At 57.4% G+C, this 20,455-nt stretch overlaps 3 protein-coding genes across 21 annotated transcripts; all 3 read left to right on the top strand.

Moving 5' to 3' along the window:
• Window positions 1–133: 133 nt before the first annotated feature.
• kiaa0586 (KIAA0586 ortholog) lies at window positions 134–13,127 on the top strand. Of its 9 annotated transcripts, none has more exons than XR_009798577.1 (22): window positions 134–600; window positions 1,535–1,604; window positions 1,685–1,853; window positions 2,256–2,299; window positions 2,359–2,591; window positions 2,928–3,006; window positions 6,227–6,332; window positions 7,248–7,411; window positions 7,745–7,817; window positions 8,390–8,557; window positions 8,625–8,772; window positions 9,507–9,611; window positions 9,701–9,924; window positions 10,115–10,273; window positions 10,339–10,559; window positions 10,625–10,731; window positions 10,817–11,152; window positions 11,379–11,705; window positions 11,818–11,852; window positions 12,032–12,211; window positions 12,277–12,754; window positions 12,830–13,127. XR_009798577.1 is itself a non-coding variant. In XM_061844703.1 (22 exons), the coding sequence occupies exons 1-22, from the start codon at window positions 447–449 to the stop codon at window positions 12,883–12,885; spliced, it is 3,159 nt and encodes a 1,052-aa protein (XP_061700687.1). In that variant the 5' UTR covers window positions 134–446; the 3' UTR covers window positions 12,886–13,123. The 9 variants fall into 9 exon arrangements, 6 of the variants coding, with proteins under 6 accessions (XP_061700687.1, XP_061700685.1, XP_061700686.1 ...); XM_061844703.1 differs by having other exon boundaries at window positions 10,372–10,559; window positions 12,277–12,310; window positions 12,830–13,123; XM_061844701.1 differs by having other exon boundaries at window positions 12,277–12,310; window positions 12,830–13,123.
• Window positions 3,019–5,341, top strand: irf2bpl (interferon regulatory factor 2 binding protein-like). The gene has a single exon (XM_061844708.1). It carries the CDS (start codon window positions 3,430–3,432, stop codon window positions 5,059–5,061), a length of 1,632 nt encoding a protein of 543 aa, XP_061700692.1. The 5' UTR covers window positions 3,019–3,429; the 3' UTR covers window positions 5,062–5,341.
• Window positions 13,128–13,627: 500 nt separating the features above from the next.
• On the top strand, window positions 13,628–20,145 carry LOC133513705 (F-box only protein 46-like). Of its 11 annotated transcripts, none has more exons than XM_061844716.1 (13): window positions 13,629–14,279; window positions 14,685–14,720; window positions 14,888–14,996; window positions 15,078–15,113; window positions 15,195–15,230; window positions 15,429–15,473; window positions 15,789–15,824; window positions 15,906–15,941; window positions 16,019–16,197; window positions 16,266–16,354; window positions 16,437–16,605; window positions 16,678–17,414; window positions 18,706–18,848. In XM_061844716.1, the coding sequence occupies exons 2-12, from the start codon at window positions 14,715–14,717 to the stop codon at window positions 16,825–16,827; spliced, it is 891 nt and encodes a 296-aa protein (XP_061700700.1). In that variant the 5' UTR covers window positions 13,629–14,279; window positions 14,685–14,714; the 3' UTR covers window positions 16,828–17,414; window positions 18,706–18,848. The 11 variants fall into 11 exon arrangements, with proteins under 11 accessions (XP_061700703.1, XP_061700707.1, XP_061700700.1 ...); XM_061844717.1 differs by lacking the exon at window positions 15,429–15,473 and adding an exon at window positions 15,312–15,347 and having other exon boundaries at window positions 13,630–14,279; XM_061844719.1 differs by lacking the exon at window positions 15,078–15,113 and having other exon boundaries at window positions 13,628–14,279.
• Window positions 20,146–20,455: the final 310 nt, after the last annotated feature.

Genomic DNA, 20,455 nt, shown 5'->3' with positions numbered 1-20,455 from the left:
AACTTTGTGGCGAAAACGGCAAATTATGCGCCGCGAAAATATCTTCGGATACCGAACAGTTTTTTTTTTTTTACGATGAAAATATTTTTCTAAACTACGTTCGTGTAGACATTCGGACTTCACAGTTGTATGAAAATCGCGGTTGATTTTTGCGACTCAGCTCCGGTCACCGATGTCAATCCGAGTGAGACGTCTCGGCGGTTTTCGGTGAAGCGGGATCTTTGGCCGGGAGCGGAAGCCGGAAGCCGGAAGTCCGCAACAATCGACTGTTGCGGACTTTTGACGCTTTCACGTTTTTTCTTTCCCGAGTTTGGTCACCGCAGGTGCGTCTTTCCGGTCGAAGGCGCAACATCGAAACGTCCCAAACGCCATTTTGCGGACGTAAACGTGTCCTGGCGGAGCTTTCGCGGTCGTGTCACTTTGAGCGGGAACTCCAGACTTCGGCCATGAGCGTGGACGGAACCGGGTCCGACGCCGAACCGGCCCACGGGCAGGTCCGTTTGACCATTCAGAAGATGAGCGGCGTGCCCCCGCGCAGTTCCAGACGCCCGAAACCGCGCCGAGGAGCTCCTCGTCGGACGCCGGCCACCTCTCAAGCCGGTGAGCGAGCGAAAGAATGGCGCTACTTTTTGGATGTGAATGAAGGACCGCGCTGAAGTTGGGATGGAGTCAAGTATTTTTGTATGCGACATTTGTCCTTTCCTTCAACCGTTTTCGTCTGATTGAAATGGACTACAATGCTCACTCCCAGTCCCAGTCCCAGTCCCAGTTCCAAAATTGCACCCGTTTCCCGTTTCGCTGGTTCAGGCGACGTTCACGCTGCAGGGCCGAAGCCTCATTTGGATTTTTCGCACTTTCCATCGGGCACGACAGAAGACGACGTCTGTAATTTCCATTCACGTTAGCGTTTTAATGATTCTGTCCTTGTAAGTGTCGCCTTCATCGACATCCTCAGAATGAACTTTTCACAGACTAACCAAGACTTGCTGCAAATCTGACAATGATGGGCCACTTGTGCAGTTTGATTGCCGACTCATAGAGCGATAAGTCCAGTCCGCGGAAAATTGGGCGCGGGGCGCCGAGGCCTCGAGAGATGGACGCGCAGTCGTGCGATATTCTGGGACGACCACGGCGAGTGCAGCGGGAATGTCGAAACGGGACACCCCAAAACTCGTCAGCGTCTTCCGGTTGAACCGTAAATTGTATGACCGCCCTCGGCGCACTTGCAAGGATTTGGATTTTTGAGAGCCGGTCCACATGGTCTTTGTGTCTTTTGCCCACCGACAGCTTTTTTTTTTTTTTTTTTGCGGCAAATCTGTTTTGTTGAGCAGTTGAGGTGTCGTAAACCCCGCCGGCGTCCATATTGCACTCGCGTGTTGACAGTCGGAATTGACCTGCAGTGTGAACGTTTTTTTTTTTTTTGTTTGTTTGTTTGTTTGTCCCGCTCTGACATTTCTCGACTGAGTCCTCGGCAAGGATTCCCCATCAATCCAAATTTGGTTTTACACGCGAGCCATTTCATTGTACCTTGCAGGTCACGACCTCCTTACCTCCCATTTTGAGTTGGGGTCTCGGGGGGCCGTGCTGGCGGCCCTCAAGCAGCGGTGAGCCCCGCGGTCCTCGCCACAGGCTTCCTTTTGTTCTTTGTTGCTTCACTGATGTGTTTGCGACGGGTGCCGCTCAGCTCCCTCAGCGCCCCCCAGAGGCGGGAGGTGAAAGTTCAGCTGCTCGAGCCTCCGCAGAGCGGCTCCCGCGGTGCGTCCGGCGCCCGCCAGGGGGCGCGGGCGCCGTCCGCTAAGCCGGGGGACGACCTCAGTACGAGCGGCGGCGCCGCGGCACCTGCAAAAGGCGAGGTAGGCGTCGCGTGACCTGCACGATATTCCCACAAGTATTGGCTCACGTGCCTCAACTCCCATCGGATTCGAAGCAGTGCTGCACCGTTCTGAAAGCAGACCCTGCCGGCTCTTGTTGATGGGATTCTGCATATAAGCGGGCGAAATCCGCAGGGTCTCCGGGCTCTCCCTTAGCGATGGGGTGGGAAGCAGCCCCGGCCGGGTGAGTCGGGCCGGGCACCTGATCGGGGACGACCCAGAATCCCCTCGCCAAAGCGACGTCCGGGCGTCTCCGTGACCCGACCTGGGATAAGCGGTAGAAGACGGACGCCGCTTCGATTCATATGAGAGTTGAGGCCAGTGAGCAAATCCTTTTGGACCGCAAAGATGACGATGAACTAATGTAAATGACGAACGCGGGAGTGTTCGCAGGATCTGCTTCAGCAGCCGCCGGACGCCCTCCACAGGTACACGAAAAGCTGCTCGTGTGACTTGGCGGCGACTTGACTTCTGTGGTCTCTCGCAGGCAGAACTTGGCCAGTGCGAGCGGTCCGGGCAAGACGGCGGTCCTGCGCGACGGCCGTCCGGAGCTCGAGGTCAGCGGGCTGATCGCCGCCGACCGTTTTGTTTTTCTCGCCGGCGCACATTGTCCTCGCGGTCGGTCGCGGAATCCGGCGCTGCGGGGGCCCCTCGGCGCTGTCACGGGCCGCTCGCCGGACGACCCGGTCCGATCCGGCGCTCAGCGGGTTGACGCCGCAGGTACGTGGCCGCCGCACGCGATGCTGACCGATTGGTAGCGGCGTTGCCTGTGGGATGGCTTGTGTTACCATGGAAACGGGACAGTAGGAAGTCCATTCCAGTTGGTGGGATGAATGTCGGTTGTTGTGGCAACGAGGCTGCTGCTATTTTTAGTCTCTTGGTTCAATGTGTGTGTGTGTGGGGGGGGGGGGGCGGGGGGAAGGGGCTCTTGTAGCCCCCCACCCCCCCCACCCCACCCTTCCCCCTCTGGAATCAATTTGTTTTGTTGTATTAGTGGAAGGGGCGGAGCCAAAAGGCAGACACGGTAATGTCTTTTTACGTTGTATTTTTAATTAGCGAACGTCGTCGACCCGTCGGCCAAGACCAGCGTGGGGACTGACCCGGTTACCACGGCAACATGCACCGACCGCACCAGGTAAGCGCGCTGTCCTCGGAAGGCCGTCCGGATCCGATTAGAAAGTCATCAACGTCGCCATTTACGTCCGTCGGCGCAGACGTTTCCGTTGTGTGCGCGTGCGCGGAGCTTTGATGTATCCCATAATGCTTCGCTGCCGTGGCGCCGTTAACACCCTCGCGTCTGATCCGCACACGTCGGGTTCAAGACGTCAAGTCGACAAAATGCTTTGTCTGCAAGTGCGATGTCGCTGGGCGGCAGGTGCTGCGGGTTGTGCGTCGGATTTCTCCCCGGGTGACAAAGTGAAGCCCCGCCCCTTCCCCTCCCCTCCCCTCCCCTCCCTCTCTGCTGCAGCCTCGTGAAAGGGGGGGAGGGGTGGAAAGAGAGCAATCGTTCCCTCCCGCACTCCCACATTTTCCGGCGTGCGCTCGGCAGGGACCGGTCATGTCCGTGTCCTCCCCCCCGCAGCGGCGCAGGCAATCCTGTTACCTCTGCGACCTGCCTCGCATGTCCTGGGCCATGATCTGGGACTTCAGCGAGCCCGTGTGCCGCGGATGCGTCAATTACGAGGGCGCGGACCGGATCGAGTTCGCCGTCGATACCGCTCGCCGCCTCAGGCGGACTCACGGCCCTTGTGAGTCCAAAAGCGGGAAGGAGGCGGACGGAGCCGGGAAGCCCCAGCGGCCCCCTTCGTCGGATCGGTACTCCCCGCCCGGTGCGGACGCCCGGGTCAGCTTGGACCAAGGTAGGCTTCCTAACGGGCTCGGGGGACAAAATGGGTTCAAACCGGACGACGGACCCCCCCAGCTGAACCGTCAAAGCCCGAACTCCAGGAGCAGAATTCACGGGGGTCTGACGGCGGCGCCCGACCTGCTGCCAGACGCGCCCGGCGCGCACCACGTGGCCGGGAGAACCGCGCCGCAGGGCTCCGCTCTCGGTCCGGCGTGTCTGAACGAACCGAACGGGAAACGACCGCCGTCCGCGTCCGGTACGGATCAGGACCGGGAGATGAAAGACGGGCAGAGGAATGCAGAAACACTGAGTGAGCTGAGCGAAAGCCTCCGGAACCGCCAGGAGGACTGGGCCGGCAAGCCCAAGATGGTTCGGAATACCCTGGTCACTCTGTCGGGGTGTACCCCCTTCGAGGTCCGCTTCAAGAAGGACCACGGCCTCGTGGGCCGCGTATTCGCCTTCGATGCTGTGCCTAAACCCGGCGTGGACTACGAGCTGAAGATCTTCATCGAGTACCCGAGCGGGTCCGGTAACGTGTTCTCCAGCGCCTCGGGGGTGGCCAAGCAGATGTACCACGACTGCATGAAGGATCTGGGCCGAGGTCTGTCCTCCGGGTTTAAGTACCTGGAGTACGAGAAGAAGCACGGTTCCGGTGACTGGCGGCTGCTCGGTGACTTGTTACCAGAACCTCTGCGGGTCTTCAAGGACCGCGTGGGGGGAGAGATGCTGCCGCAGCCCCACGTCGACGGCACCCGCTCGCCGTTGCCCTCCTCCCTGCTGCCCTCTTCCCGAGCCCAGACCCCGTGCGGCCCCAGGAAAAGGAAGTCCTCCCCGGAACCGGAGAGCGGCCCGAAACCGACGGAAGAGCGGCGTCGGCAGCGGCTCGCCAACCGGGCCGACGCTCTCAAGCCGCCCGAGTCCGCGGAGTCAGATGTCGTGGAGCGCACGCCGTCCCCCGACGAGGACGGCGGCGGCGGTCCGGCGTGCCCCGCGAGTGTCCAGAGGGGGCCCCCGTCCCTGGACCGACACCCCGCGGACGATCGCGTGGAGATGGAGCGGACGACCGCGGCCGCCGGCGGACCTCTGTGCTGCACGTTGTGTCGCGAGCGGCTGGAGGACACTCACTTCGTCCAGTGTCCGTCCGCCGCCCACCACAAGTTCTGTTTCCCGTGCTCCCGAGACAGCATCCGGGCCCAGGGCGGCGGCGGCGGCGCCGAGGTCTACTGCCCCAGCGGGGACAAGTGCCCCCTGTTGGGCTCCAACGTGCCGTGGGCCTTCATGCAGGGCGAGATCGCCACCATCCTGGCCAGCGACGTGAAAGTCAAGAAAGAGGGGGACCCTTGAGGAGGACGCCGCCCATCAAACGCCCAAAGCCAAAGCGAGCAGACTTTGACGCGCGTCCCCCGACTAAAGCAATTTAGGTCAATTGGAGCGCAGAAAAATGAATACGAGAGGTTTGCGTGCATGAAAACGAGAATTCAAGCAAGTTCTCGATGCGCTTTGGGTGGGGGCTCCCAAAAAAAGTGAAGGGAGAAAATGTTGACAATTTTCTATAACAACAACTAAGCCCTTCGATATCTTTCCGATTTTTTTTTTTTTTTTTTCAAACTAGTCAAACCTGTTGTGAGCTTTTTAAGTCGGTTGTCAGGTGTTGCCCCCCCCCCCCCCCCCAATTCTGCCAAGAATGACAGAATGAAGTTTGGTGACACCAACCTGCTGGGGAAAAAAAAAAATATATATATATAGTCGCCTCGCTCGTTTCCCCCGCGGCCTAAACGTGTTGCCGCTTCTCTGGGCCGCAATCGACGTCCCGAGTCGAGACTCGCCGCCGGGTCTTTTTCTTCCGCTCCGAATTTGTGCCGATCTCATACCTCCTTGACGTGTTGGTGAGCGTTTGGGCGGCATCTGGTGGCACGTTCGGGCATTACAAAGACAAACGGGAGAATTTTTTGAACGGAAGGCTCGGACCGACTCAATGATTTGGTGTGGTACTGGGCCTCTCTCGCCCGCCAGCGCTTGGGTTACACAACGTGGAGCTATAAATCGGTCCTGCCAAAATTGTGCATCGGTCCATTTTTTTTTTTTTTTTTCTTGAGTGCGAAAACCGAAAAAGAAGTCTTCATCTTGCCAGGACCACCACACAAAGACCCCACGAGAACGCCGCCGTATTTTTCTAGTCCCCTTCCACGGGTTGGACTTTTTACATCTTTTCTACATGTCGCTGTTTGATTGTGTTGCCGTGGTGACGTGTCGTATACGTGCCTTGCAGCAAACGTGTCAATAAAGTCTTCTGCCGGGATTTCTTTTGTTTGCGCCGCGTTTCTCCGCCGTCAGCGTCCCCCGCCGTTGTTGCCACGGGAGACGGCAGCAGATGCGTCACCTAGCAACAGAGCCGCCGGGCCGATTCGCTCGCTGTTGTCGACGTGAAAGAATCGACTTTACGAGGTGTGGATCTTAAATTTTGTCCGCGTGAGATGTTGTTCATCGCCGCCCTCGTCCTATCCCGCAGGGAGGAGCGCCGCCCGAGAGTTGTTTCCGTGGCAACCCAAGCCGACGACAGTCTGGCGGAGCCGGCCAATGAGGCGGCGACGGAGGCGGGGCCTGCCCGGACGGAGGTGAGGACGCCGCCGGAGAGGTGATTGCTTCGGACCTCGAAGTGGGCCGGACCCGTGCGCGCGCGGGAAGGCCCCCGTAACATACGAGCGCCGCCCCGACTGACATTTGGTCCCATTCAAAGTCTTCTGATAGTTGCAACCATTTTCATTGATCTGATGGCTTGAAATTGCGAGGAAAACGAAATCCTCAGCATTTCAGTTGTGCTGGTATTGTTTGCGGTTCGCGGGGATCATTTCGACGCACGCGGATGGATTCTGTTCCACTTCCGGTCTGGAAACGGGCTCCCCGGTGCCGAAACCTCGAGACCAGTAGACGCGACGCCGACGTCTTGTCCGAGTGGCTTTTCTTTTTATTGCCGGTCTTTACTCGGTTCCTGAGTCAGGACGCCGTTCGGTTCAGGTTAAAGAATCTTGAATGTTTAAGATTCTTGTCCCCGACTTCTTTCGGACCCCGTAATCGGGACGCATCCGCTCTCAGCGCACGTCACGCCGAAGAAGAATTTAGTCTCTGGCGGTCGCTGCAACCTCCAGTCGGACCCAAATAGCCACAGCGGTTCCTTTTGATGGAAACGGCAAGTCCGATTGGACGGTGTGTTGGACCCCCCTGCGCTCACGCTAAAGGAGGACGGCGCACCTATTTATTATGGGTTATTTTTGCTATTTTTCAGTTTTATTGTCATTATTTTGTGAAACCCCCTGAGGGACTGTCTCCCGCCCCCCCTCCAAAAAGGGAGCAGCAACAATTTTCTGTGAGACTCCCTTCAGAGCAACACCGGCAACATTTCAAAATGAATGAAATTTCCTCAGAAAGCCGACGCCCGTAAAATTTGGATGATTTGCGTGTGCCCCGCCTCCACCACACCATCGGCGTACCCGTCGACCCGCTCGCTATCGTTTCTCCCTTTTTGAGCGCAGAGGGAGGCGGCGGCGGCGGCGGCGTCCGCGTTGACGGAGGCGCGCCAGCGGCTGCGCCAGTTTCAGCGGCAGAAGAAAGTTCTGGACGAGAACCTGGAGACCGCGGAGAGGTTCCGAAGCGGGGAGATCCTCCGCTGCCAGCTGGAGGCTCTGGCGGCAAACAGGTAGCCCCCGGTGGCACTTTTGCCAACAGGAAGTCAGACGTTTTGCTTTCGCTCCGGTGCGATTCTGCGTCCTCAGAAGTTGCGGAATGAGGCGAAAGCGCTTTCAGTACCTTGGATGTAAAAAAAAAAAAAAAACGGGACACGCGGCAAATGGGGAAAAAAAAAAAAAAAACAAATCCCAAAGATTATTCTTGAAAGTCGTGTCACGACTGTGTCGGCTGGACCGGTGGCGGACCCTGATGTAGTTCAACACTAGGTGGCGCTACTTCCTGTGCGCCGAATTGATGCCCTCCCACACCCCCCCCCATGCATTGTGTCATGTGACTTTACCAGCGACTGCAGCGAGCGGGCCCGCGTCAAGAGGACGGTGGACGCGTGGATACACCTGATGGCCAAAGACGTGCAGGTGAGCCCGTCCCCCCCGTTTGTCTTTTATCGAGTGGACTCTGAAGCGCTTGACCCATTCGAAAGGTTCCCATCGGTCCCTTTTAAGGCGTTCAAGCATCTGTCCGCATTTCTGCACACAAACCCAATCCAACGTTCTATTCCCATCCGTCTTCCGAACCGCTTATCCTCACGAGAGTCGCGTGAGCCTATACCGGGCAGGAGCCGGGGCCGCGCCCTCAACTGGTTGGCGGCCAATCACACGGCGTGTACCTATTGCCCTCCCTCGAATTTCCACATTTCCTGATTGATTCCGATGGTTCCAGCTTCACGTCAGTTCATATCATTTGATAAAATTCCACACGCCTCCATATTTTTACGCGTTCCCACATTTCGTCACCGCTCCAACGTCAGACTGCTCAGCAGGTTACGTTACGTATTATTTCATAATGTTCACTGTCGCTCCATATTTTCCGTTTGGAAATTTTGATGTCCAGGTTATCAAAATGATGTGAATAATATTGTTTTTTTTTTTTTTCATAGATTTGGGTGAGTCTCTTCTTCTTCTTCTTCTTCTTCTTTTGCGCTGCTTAGGACAGGATGGAAGAGGAGGCGGCCAATCGCAGAAGCTTCCGGACCGGGGCGGCGGACGGCGGAACCTCCGCCCGGCCGGGCCGGCCGGCCAGCGCGCCCAGAGGATCGGGAAGTAAGAGGACGGCGGCTGGACGAGGACTCCGAAGCCGACCGGCGGCACCGAGAAGGGTACCTCGTCCCGTCTGCTGACCGGGTCAGACCCGCGCTTGACTCTCGGCCGTGCCGACCGCCGCAGGCCGGAGCCGCCGCCGAGTCTTACCTGACGCGTCTGTACGGGAGGGCGCCCCGCGACGTCAAGAGCAGCCCGCCGCTTCGCTCGAGTTCCGTGACGGCGGCCGTCGACGGGAAGCCGCGGCGCCCTGCGGTCAACAACGCTGTGAGAGGTCAGACATACTTGTGGGGACGTACGCGGAGCGCTTTCTTTGCCGAGTATGGCAAAAGCCCGCAAGGACACCGACGGCAATAAAAGGTTACCGCTAACGTGCTAAATGAGCGATTTGAAATGACTTTTAGGAGAATAGTTTGGTGCACCGATCGTTGGTTGGGTGTGGCGCCGGCGTGCTCTTAAATGAAACGCAATCCTCCGCGCATAAACGACACTCTGCTGCCATCTTGTGGCATCTCCAGTTGTACAATTCTTTGCTGACTAATTTTGACTCTCGGCATCATTTGGGGGACCGTGAACGGTTGGGTTGATGGCGATGTCGCTTTGCCGAGTTGCTTCCAACTTCGTCGCCCAAAGGCAAACCGCTTGATGGGGGGACTGGACTGTAGTGTAGCAGAAATCGCATCTTCCAGACTCCAAAGACTTGTTCTGTACTCCCTGGCCATGATGCGTTCTCTGTTCTACGTGCAGCACACAATAGATCGAGCCATTGTCAATGCCCCGCGTCCAACATGGCACAAAAGGATCTGGTATCTTCGTATATCTGTGGCTTGTACATATGTCGCTCGCATCCTCTGCCTGCATTGGGCCACAGCACACAGGAACCTGGTTTTGGACACGTTGTTCGGTCCTGTGGGTTTAGCTGTTCGCCATCATATCGGGCGCTCTTTTATTCACGTCATTTCCAAAATCCACCACTTTGTGTGATGAATACTTGTTGCTTCTTCTCAGGTGCTACGGTGAAACCGGCGCCGCCGCCGCCGCCCCTCCTCCCGGCACCTGCACGACGGCAGCCCCCCGCCAAGACTCCTCCTCCCCCCGTGGCCATCCCATTAGGTCAGTCACACATTTTAGGATTCCACATTCCAGCGTTCCAACGTTTCTTATTTTGAACATGACCCCGCCCCGCCCCATCCCATCCAAAGCGCATCCACGTATAGGCCCCTCCCCCAGGTGTCAACAGGCGGCGACGTCGCTTCCTGTCGCGTCGTCCCGCGTGGAGCACGCTGCGCCGGGACCTCCCGCTACAGGTTCTCCCGTGGCGGACTGTCCTCCGCCGCCCCCCCTCCCTCAGCTGAGTCCCGTCCCCGTAGAGGAGCACGAAGAGCTTGTCGTGGAGTCGGGAGGAGCGCCAGATCGAGGTCCTGAGGTGAGATCTGAGCCAAGGACTCCCGGATGGAAGGATGACTGGAAACGTCAAACGGGTGACGTGGCAGAATTCCCGCGTGCCATTCGGGGCTGTGGGTCTGCTCGCCGTCGCCGTGCCGACCAAATTTCACTTGGCTTCAAAGAACTCCAGGATGTGCGACCGAGAGTCGCGCCGTGTGTCCTGTTGCCAGGCGAAACCGGACTCAGGGCCGGAGGACGCCGCGGAAGCTCGGCCCGCTTCGGCGGAGACGAGCGGCGAGGAGGAACGGGAGGAATGGAGCGGGTTCCCCGGAACGGACTTCCTTTCCATTGGGGACGTGGTCCACGCGACCCCTGGCGCCGACGTACCCGTAAGACCCCGAGCTCACCCGACCCGACCCGACCCGACCCGACCGACTCTCCGCTAACGCGACAGACGGCCGACCGATGTCGTTCCGGGCGGGCCCAGGACCCCGTCGCGGTGCCGGAGGGTGTCGCGGGCGAGGAAGCGCTCCTTTTGGATGGGGGTCCGTCTCGTCGGCCGGTCGTCTACCGGGGTCCGGTCTTCCCCCCCGAGAAGCACGCTGCCCTTCCTGACCCCCGTCACGGCTCTGCGCCCACCCTGGACGAGAACCTGCTCGACCGTCTGGTGCAGTGGTGAGAGCGGCCACGCCTCGGCCGGTCTCACCTGGTCTTGTTCGAAATGGCCGTCTTGTGCTCAGGGTGGAGCAGCAGCTGATGTCCAGAGTGATCTCCCAGAACTTCCCGCCTTCTCTCGACCAGAACGACCGATCGGACGCGGAAGAGCGGAGCCTCGCCTCAGACACGGGTGAGCGGAGACCCCGACGGACATCTTGAATCGATCGGTTGAGTTCCGGAGCACCTCAGTGGGGTCACGTGTTTGTGCGCCACAGTGGAGGCAGCGGGCGGAGGTGGTCTGGAGCAGTTCTTCGTAGACGCCGGGATCTGCGTGGACTCTCCTTTAGTCAAGGAACTGGTTCACGAGGTCTTGGCTGAAATTGTGGACCAGGTGCTGCCTTCAGTTCCAGGACCCGGACCAGATCCAGAGTCGGGGGTCGTCTCCTTCTTCCAGGAGAAAACTGTTCCCGTGGTTTCTGTGGTTCCTGTGGTTGTCACACCTCTAGCGACCCCTCTCCCGAGTCCCGTTCCGTCCATCCGAGACCCCGTCCCGTTCTCCACGCCGCCTCCGTCCGAACCGAGCGGCTCGCCGATCGGCGAGGCCCCCCCAGGTTCGACAGTCTCGTCAGTCGCGCTTCGGTCCGGTCGTTACGATTAGGCGCTTTTCGAACTAGCCAAAGATGGATGTGAGTAGTCGCGCGGAGACGGTGGTAAATGCACTTCTGGTCATACGTTGGTTATTTCTTTGCTCGTTAGGTAAGTCAAGTGCAGGTAGCAGAAAAATCCAACGAGTATTTGTAATTATTCCCACCACCAAGTGTTGTTCTGCCCCTCCAGAAGCCGTCCCCACCCCCCCTGCCAGCCCTGAGCCGTTTCGCCTTGAAGAAATCCGTCCGGCGCTGACCCCGGCGTCCTCGGAGAACGACCGCCCGGATCCACGGGCGCAATCGTCGGATGTGCAAAAAGAAGAAGAAAAAGAAGGTCCCCGCCCCCCCTCTCCCGTACAAGCTCCTCAGCGGGCTGAGCCAGAACCCGAAGACACCGACAGCACCGCCGGCAGCACCGGCGACAGCAGCAGCACCGTCACCGGAAGTGAGGCGGGACTCAAACTGGTCTCTGAAGGAGAACTGCTCATCAGCTTCAACCACACGGATGCCATCGCGGGTGTGTGTGTGTGTGTGTGTGTGTACAACCCCCAGCCCCCCCCCCCCCCCCCACCCCCCCTCTTTCATTCCGTAAGCGTTTGGCTTGAACACAAATACGTTTCCTTCTTCAGGGGGGGCCAGCTCCTCAAGTTCTCTTCAGGATGTGGTGAGAAACGTTCAAATCTTCCCGTCTGTCCTTTGAGCACCGCGACTCGCTTTGCTTCGCTTCCAGGACCTCGACCCCCCCCCCAGCCAAGGGCGGGTCAAAGTGCGCACGACAGAGGTGACGCGCGTCGGGAAGCCGCGTGCACGTAACCTCTGACCTTTCTTCCTTTTCGGGGCCAGGAGGAGGAGCTCAGCGCGGGGGAGGTGACGGCCTCAAAAGTCCACCAGTCCGGAGGTGCCGCCGGTCCCGTCGCGAGTACAACCGCGGTGTCGCCACAACCGTCTGGTCCTCTGACAGGCGCCGTTTTGGAGGCCACCGACGGGAGCTTCAACTACGACCTCCAAAGCCAACCCTCTCGGGTAGCCGCAAACGCGTGAACGCAACACCGCAACGGGGAGTTTCTCACCTGCGTGTCTTTTGACAGGCGTTCCCGTTCCGAGCTGGGAGGCCGCCGTCAGGTAGGCGAGGCGACCTTTTATTGTGAAAGGCGTGGCGGCGTCTGTCTGCTTGCGTGCTAAAGAAAGCCGACTCGTGGGCTCAGGCTGCGCCCGTTCGCCATAGTACGGAGCCGAGGAAGGAAATGAAAATGTCCAAAAAGACAAAAAAGAAAAGTTGCTCTTCAAAGGAAGAAACGATGACGATCCTCGAAGAATTTCTTTTGTGCGCGTGTGGAGGAACTTAGTCGAGTTAGCGATCATCACGTCCACGTCACACGGGAGTCATAAAATCTGTGTGGTTGAGTCTGAACAGTTGCCAGAGGGTGTGTACACATGTGCAACCTTAGCATCTCACTTATTTCTTTTAAATTTATTTTTTTGGTGGGGGTGGGGGTAAAAAGTCTGACAATGGACCAGGGGTGTGCAGACTTTTGCTATCCAATCCACCTCGTCAGCGTGACTTTGGTCAGTACAGACTCTGTCACCGTGGCAACGGGCTGCCCTGCGTCCCCACCAACGTTTTGTGCGTGTTTGTTTCAGGCCAGCGGGAAGAAGGCGAGGGCCCATCTTCGGACGACTCCGGCGATTTCTTCTGACCTCCTCGGGGCAGGCTTTAGGACCCGGCGACAAATGTGACAGAAGAGCCACGTGATGTTTTAAAACACAAATATCACCAACAACGGTTTTTTGGGAGGGGGGGGGGAGGGGCAGGATTTGAACTTCAGGAAGTCAAGACGGTCGACCTTCCAGAATGAAATGTGGATTAATGACTCGTCACCTTTGGCTCTTTCATGTCAATAGAAATAAAGATTTCATTGTGTTCAGTTTGAAAAAACAACTTTCCTAGTGATTTGGATCGTTGGTATTTTTATTATGAAGGGTTGAACAGGAAGTGCGTGGGGATGCACTGTTCTCCCCCCCCCTCCCACACACACCCCCCCCCCTTTTCGCGGGTGTCATGCGCCCCCTTTGTGTGCGTGTGAATCCCAATGTTGTTATGATTATGCAAGTAATATGTGAGAAGTCATCAAGTGTCCTGCAGGATCTCATTGAAGTCAACTTTTTGCCTCTTTTTTTTTTGTTTGTTTTTATTGGTATTATTGGGGGTGGAGTCCGAATGACTTTTGTGTCTACAGCCCTGCAAATAGCGCCGTTTACCGTAACTTGGTCTGCCGGCGACGGCCGGTTTCTGTCCGGTGGGCCTCCTTTGCTTGTGCAACTTGGCCTCTTGACCAGAAAAGTGGTCCGCTGAGCGAGCACGCGTTGAAACAATTGCAGTCTTGAAATGTTTTACCGGCAGGGGCCCGATTCGTGGGCCGGACGTTTGACACCCTCGCCGAGCGAAGGTGCGGCAGGATTTTCTGATGGACAGCGGAGTTCATCGTTCCGCAACGAGTCGCCCGGGTCCTTCGGGAGAAAAGCAGCCCCACGATGTCGTTTTTATCGGAGGCTCTGCTGTTTTTACGCCGGGCGTGATGATCTTTCAAATAAGTCCAGAGAATAATTCTGGGGCCATCAAAATGGTTGCGCACGGCTTTCGCCGTTCGATCGATGTGCCGCGACCGGACGGGCCGGTTCGGGTCAAAGCGGATAACGCCGGCAACTTGTGCCTCGGCTTCCTACGAGTTGAGCGGCGCCGCCTCCTCGTCCGGCTCCCGTCTTTGCCTTTCTTAAAAGCGAGAAATCGGCCACGCCCGCCGTCGATTAATAGTCAATGATGAAAATAATCGAAAGATTATTAACACGTCCGGGTCGTGCCGGGCTGTGCTGCTACTGCACCTCTGCTTACCTTCTGACTCCAACCGGTCTAGGAATTTAGTACGAGTGGCGCAAAAGTTGGCCGTGCGCGTGAACGGCGTTTGTTTTGCGTGGCCAAATCCTTCCTTGGTTGTCACGGCAGCAAGAATTTGTCGGCGGGTGTGGCCCGAATTCGCAAACAGGGCGAGGCGCGTCGACACACGACCGGACTCGCCGGCGTTGCGCTCGACAGGTAAGGACCCTCGCTCGCTCGCTCGATTATTTGCTTGAAGTGAGGACAAACTTTGCGACAACGCGAAAAAAATTGGCCAGAAGTCAAAGTTATCGCCTTCATTTTTGACACGCTACATGACGGGACTTTGTTCCGAATGGCGTCCCGAAGGTGCTCCGAATATTGGAAGGCGTTCGTCACTCGGAAACAGGATCGGCGCCGGTTCACGTGGCGGCAGAGCGCTCACAATCTTGGCGATCGTAACGCTCCTTTGCCTAATCAAGTGACCGTGAGAGAGCGCAAGTGACGACGAGCTTAGCTTAGCTTAGCTTAGCTCTTTCTAATATTTTGCAACAGCTTCAGGACAAAATATGAGCAACTCGGTTGTTGGCAAACCGCTCAAACTATTTTGTCTTCTTCTTGAAGTTATCGACCGCTCGATCGCAGAAGAATAAGATGAACGTAAGTGGGCGACGCGTGTGTGTGTGTTTGTTTGTTCTGTTTGTGTGCTTAAGCGTTGACAGAGAACATTCCAGAAGGCACGCCCGCCCGCCGCAAATTCACGTTTGCTTTGCCTTCCCTTGACTTTTTTTTTTTTTTTTTTATTGCCGTCGTCACTTGTCCGACAGCTGTCAGACGCGCTCGGCGATTGGCCGTCCCAAGGGGGCGGTGGCCAACCGACGGGAAACGGCGCTCGGCCGCAGCAGACCGATCAGCCCAACCGGCCCCCGTGGCCTGGTAAGCAAGTTTTGGTGCGTTAACGGGGAAAGTAGTGCGACCGTCATGATGGGTCTGTAACCAGTCCCGTGTTCTCGCCAGGTGCGTCCAACCAGCCCAACCAGCCCCCGTGGCCTGGTAAGCAAGTTTTGGTGCGTTAACGGGGAAAGTAGTGCGACCGTCATGATGGGTCTGTAACCAGTCCCGTGTTCTCGCCAGGTGCCTCCAACCAGCCCAACCAGCCCCCGTGGCCTGGTAAGCAAGTTTTGGTGCGTTAACGGGGAAAGTAGTGCGACCGTCATGATGGGTCTGTAACCAGTCCCGTGTTCTCGCCAGGTGCGTCCAACCAGCCCAACCAGCCAACGTGGCCTGGTAAGCAAGTTTTGGTGCGTTAACGGGGAAAGTAGTGCGACCGTCATGATGGGTCTGTAACCAGTCCCGTGTTCTCGCCAGGTGCCTCCAACCAGCCCAACCAGCCCAACCAGCCCCCGTGGCCTGGTAAGCAAGTTTTGGTGCGTTAACGGGGAAAGTAGTGCGACCGTCATGATGGGTCTGTAACCAGTCCCATGTTCTCGCCAGGTGCCTCCAACCAGCCCAACCAGCCCACGTGGCCTGGTAAGCAAGTTTTGGTGCATTAACGGGGAAAGTAGTGCGAGCGTCATGATGGGTCTGTAACCAGTCCCATGTTCTCGCCAGGTGCCTCCAACCAGCCCAACCAGCCCCCGTGGCCTGGTAAGCAAGTTTTGGTGCGTTAACGGGGAAAGTAGTGCGACCGTCATGATGGGTCTGTAACCAGTCCCGTGTTCTCGCCAGGTGCGTCCAACCAGCCCAACCAGCCCCCGTGGCCTGGTAAGCAAGTTTTGGTGCGTTAACGGGGAAAGTAGTGCGAGCGTCATGATGGGTCTGTAACCAGTCCCGTGTTCTCGCCAGGTGCCTCCAACCAACCCGGCCGTCCCCCGTGGCCTGGTAAGTTTTGGCGGGCTGAGAGGGAAAGGATTGCGACCGTCACGATGAGTCCGTGACCCCTCTGACACTGTTGCCAGGGGCACCCACCGACCCCACCCGGAACGGACAACAGGTCGCGGGCGGGGCCGGCAGCGGGGGAGGAGGGTGGTGGCCCGGACAGCCGCCGGCTGCCGGCGGAGGCCCGGGCTCCTCCAAAGGGACCGGAGACTGGCCCGCCCCGTCGCCCGGAACAGCGGCCGACTCTTCGGTTTCTCTGGTAGCGCCAACACGCACACGCCGACACAAAGCCGAGCGAGGATCCGACGGTGCGCGTTTGCGTTGCAGTCGGTGCCGTTCAGCCAAAAGATTCCCGACGGCTTGAGAACGGGGAGCGTTATCAACATCAAAGGAACCATCAAACCCAACGCTAACAAGTCAGTTGACACGTCACCGCGGCCGTTCTAAAAACGATGAAAACGTGACCGCGGCGCCCATCGCGGGGCGGCGTGCGTCCAGGGTGACGGTGGACCTGTGTACCGCTCGCGAGCTGGCGTTCCACTTCAACCCTCGCTTCAACGAGAACGGCAAGAAGGCGATCGTGCGAAACAGCAGGATCGGCGGCCGTTGGGGCAACGAGGAGCGGAACCTGCCGCGCTTCCCCTTTGCGGCCGGACAGCCGTTCGAGGTGCGCCGCCGTGACGTCCGCCGGGCCGACGACGGCGACCCTAACGGGAAAATGTCTTTGCGCGTGTTTCAGCTGAGAATCGAGTGCGCCTCCGACATGTTCAAGGTCTTCGTTCAAGGCTCGCACCTGCTGGACTTCCGTCACCGCTTGCCGAACGTCGGCCAGATCCAAAAGGTGGACATCTATAACGACGTCACGCTGTCAAACGTTAGCGTTCAGTGACGTCCGAGCGCTCGCCTCGCCACCTCCGAACTCGGGACGTCGGCGCTTCCAATAATAAAGTCAATCTTTGACCCCCGGGACGGCGTTTCTCTGCTTGTTTGTCACCCGAGAGTAGGACACAAGGAAAGAAAGGACGTGGCGGGCGTGCAATCGGTCAACCGTCCTGTGTCTTCAGCCGGGCCAGCTGATGTGTTCGGTGACAGCCGCTGAAGTTATCTCCTTTTAATCTTCTTTCTCTCGTGGCACCGTTGCAACAAGCCTCATTTACATGGAAGAATAAGCGACGTGAATAATAAAATGGGCACTTTGTGACGTAAGTTCCACAAGGGGGCGCTGCCCGCGACGATTTAAATCCCACACGACCCTTCGGTCCAGCGGCTTGGCTGGCCTCTTCTTGGGCATAGACGATCTTTGATTATTTGAAGACGTCACGACGCGGAAGAAAAACCAACTGGCCTCATCTGCGCACATTTAATACCTTCGCAAGATAATAATAATAATAATAATGTAACGGCGGCGACGTGCGCAACCCGGAGGTCAGTCTCGCTGTCGTCGGCGTTTCGGGTGAGCAGTCACACTCTGATCAGGTGAGTTCCTCCACCGCCCCCCCCCCTTCAATCTTAGCTTCTGATGCTAAATGACAAGCTAGCAAAAAGTGGCGCAGTTTGCTCGACTCCCAATTCGTTCTCTCGCTCTTTTTCTTTCCTTTTTTTTTTCTTCTTTGGCGTCGTCCACATTTTCCTTTCCCTACGCCAGCCGTTGTTTCCGGTTGTGACACCAAGCCGCGGAGGCGACTCTGCTCGTTGGGTTGTCTGACGGTACTGGGCGGGCCCAGCGCTTAGCATGCTAATTAGCGCCTGAGCTAGAACACCCCGGAAGTGCTTTGAGCCTTTCGCGGGTGCGGATACGATGCGACGACGAACGTCACTTCCTGTGCAGCGCCGCGCACGTCATTCGTGTACACGGTTTTTTTTTTTTTTTTAATTTCTTGTGTTCATTTCTGTCGCAACTGAGGGAGGAAGGCACCGAAATTAAAATTCTTGGGTGAAAATGACAAAGCAAAACAGCTGAAGTCAAAAGAAATGATGAATAAAATTGCATTTATGACTACGACATGCAGAGCTGCCAACCAATACAAGTCAACTTCCAGGACAATTTGTCAGAATTTCCATACGGGACAATTTTGGTGTATATTATTTAGTCGGAGAAAAACAAATCAATTTTTCAACATCATCATTGCGCTGTAATTTGTGCAAAGATCTCCCATCATTTTCTTGATATGTCTGGAGAGCCACAACTGCCGTCTTGAATTCTTTATACGGCACTTGAATGGAAAAGTACAAGTTTGAACGTTCTGAGCGTCGCGTCGTCCTCGCATTTCAGCCGGAACGCAACAAATGGCGCACATTCGCTATTCTTGTGAGTTCAAAATGAGCGACTCTCCAGAAGTTTGGAGGTGAATGATTTTAGCGGCAGCATAAACGACGACGTTCTCAATTCGGGGGTGGCTCGGCACAGTTTCTGGGAAAATGGCTCATCTTAAAAATGAGTGTCGCCTAAGAAAGGAAGCAAACCGTCACAATGTGTGACTGGATCGAGTAAACATTTTTCTCGAGACAACTTGTTTGTCGCAAAAGGAGCACATTTTCTGGGAAGACGAAACAAAAATGGCTGCTCGGAAGCCTCGACTGGAACCACATCAGGAGAATGTGGGCAAATATTACAGCAATATTTTAAGCAACGGAGTGAAACACAAAATGGATGGAAGGAAATGAAAACAATGGAAAAGGAAGAGCAGAAGAAAACCAGGATGCCCTGAAAAAGGAAGTCTGAACTTTGCTGACATCCAATAATAATCCTAAACTTTCAACACTGCAGGTTGCTTCCCGCTGGCGAGGCCGCGCTGAAACATGTGACGACCCGCCTTCCTGCGCCGTCAGCCATTTTGGAGGTAAAGCAGCTCTCTTGGTCGTCAGCTTTCAAGTTCCAGGTGTGCACTTCCCGTGTTCAGGGCCACCATGCACGTCAAAGCGTCGCGGTCTGAAGTCCGCGGGGACGCGCCCGAGTGCGCCGGAGGCAGACGCCGCCCCCTCGGCGCCGTCGCCCCCAACGCCGAGGACGGCGGCGCCCTACCGGACGTGTGGGCCATCATCAGGCCCGGGCACGTCCGCGAGAAGATCGCCATCTTCGCTCTGGATTCGAGGCAGACGGGTTCCTCGAGGGGTGGGCCGCTTTGCCTAAACCACGCCCCCTCCTCGCGACCTCGGAAGGTAAAGGGCAGCGGCGACGCCAAGCGTCAGAGGAGGTCTGCGGGTAAACAGAGCCTCCGGCGGAACACGGGCGCGCTGCTCCTCTACGCCTCCGCCCGGACTCCGGCGGGTGACGAGGCGGAGCGGAGGAAGACGTCGGTGGGCGCCATGGTGGCGTTCCTGGAGGAGTGCCGCGCCAGCCCGGATCACGCCAAGCTCGCGCTTGCCAGAACGCCGTCTCCGGAGGAGCTGGAGAGCGTGCGGGTGTCGGACGTGGTCGCCAAGCTCGAGTGTCTACGGCGACTGAGCGAGGGGGACGACCCGAGGAGCTGGCCCGGGCGAGTCCTACGCCCACCTTCCGCCCGAGACGGCGGCCCGACGCCCCGATCTCCCCCCTCAGGCGGCGGCGCACCTCTTGAGGAGGCGGAACCTCTCCCTGGCTTGTTGTTCCCGTCAGCGCCGTCGTCGCCTCCGCCGGGCGTCCCGTCAGACGAGCCGTGTAAAGCGTCCTTCCCGTCGCCCGATCTCGCCCCCCCTCCGCTGGCCGCGTTACCGCAGGACGTGCTGGTGTGCGTCTTCGGGCTGCTGCCCACCCGCGCGCTGGCCGCCCTCAAGTGCACGTGTCGCTATTTCAAGTCCATAATCGAGGACTACGGCGTCCGACCCTCCGACTCCCTGTGGGTGTCGGAGCCCCGTTACCGCGACGACCCCTGCAAGCGCTGCAAGCGGCGCTACGCCCGCGGCGACGTTTCCCTGTGCCGTTGGCACCGCAAGCCGTACTGCCAGGCGCTCCCGTACGGTCCCGGGTTCTGGATGTGCTGCCAGAGGTCGCGCAGGGACGCCCCCGGGTGCGACGTGGGTCTCCACGACAACCGCTGGGTGCCGACCTTTGACCGCGTCGCCGTCCCCGTTCGCTGCAAGAATGCTGAAGACTGAGCTGCACGGGAAAAAAAAAGATCTTTTTGGACCGGCCCTCCCTCGGCTGAAGAAGGGGTCCCGGACACGAATCCTCTCTAGCGGGTGGCGCCCGACCAGAGGTTGTCGTTTCGGCTGTGGAGCGTCGGGGCAAGGGGGGGGGGGGGGGGGGGCGTATATTGTAAATAAATGAGATTTTAGACCCAAAAAAAAAAAAAATATATATATATATATATATATTGCTTTAATAAAGAGCTTTTCTTCACATCCTCTTTGATGTCTTTGGATTTTGTTTTTTGTAAAACACCGTAACAAATGTCAAAAGCATGGTGGGGCAGTGGCTTGCGGGCCACGCAGTTTTGAGGTTCAGGGTTTGGTCCCATCGGCGCTTCTGAAGCATGTTTTGAGCGACCCCCCAAAAAAAAAAAAATGTTATTGCAAGATGTTCAAATTAAGAATGACAA

Source organism: Syngnathoides biaculeatus, chromosome 15 (assembly GCF_019802595.1).
Source record: "Syngnathoides biaculeatus isolate LvHL_M chromosome 15, ASM1980259v1, whole genome shotgun sequence".
NCBI classification, from domain to species: domain Eukaryota; kingdom Metazoa; phylum Chordata; class Actinopteri; order Syngnathiformes; family Syngnathidae; genus Syngnathoides; species Syngnathoides biaculeatus.
The sequence above is the reverse complement of the archived record's forward strand: the minus strand, read 5'-3'. Positions and strand labels throughout refer to the sequence as shown.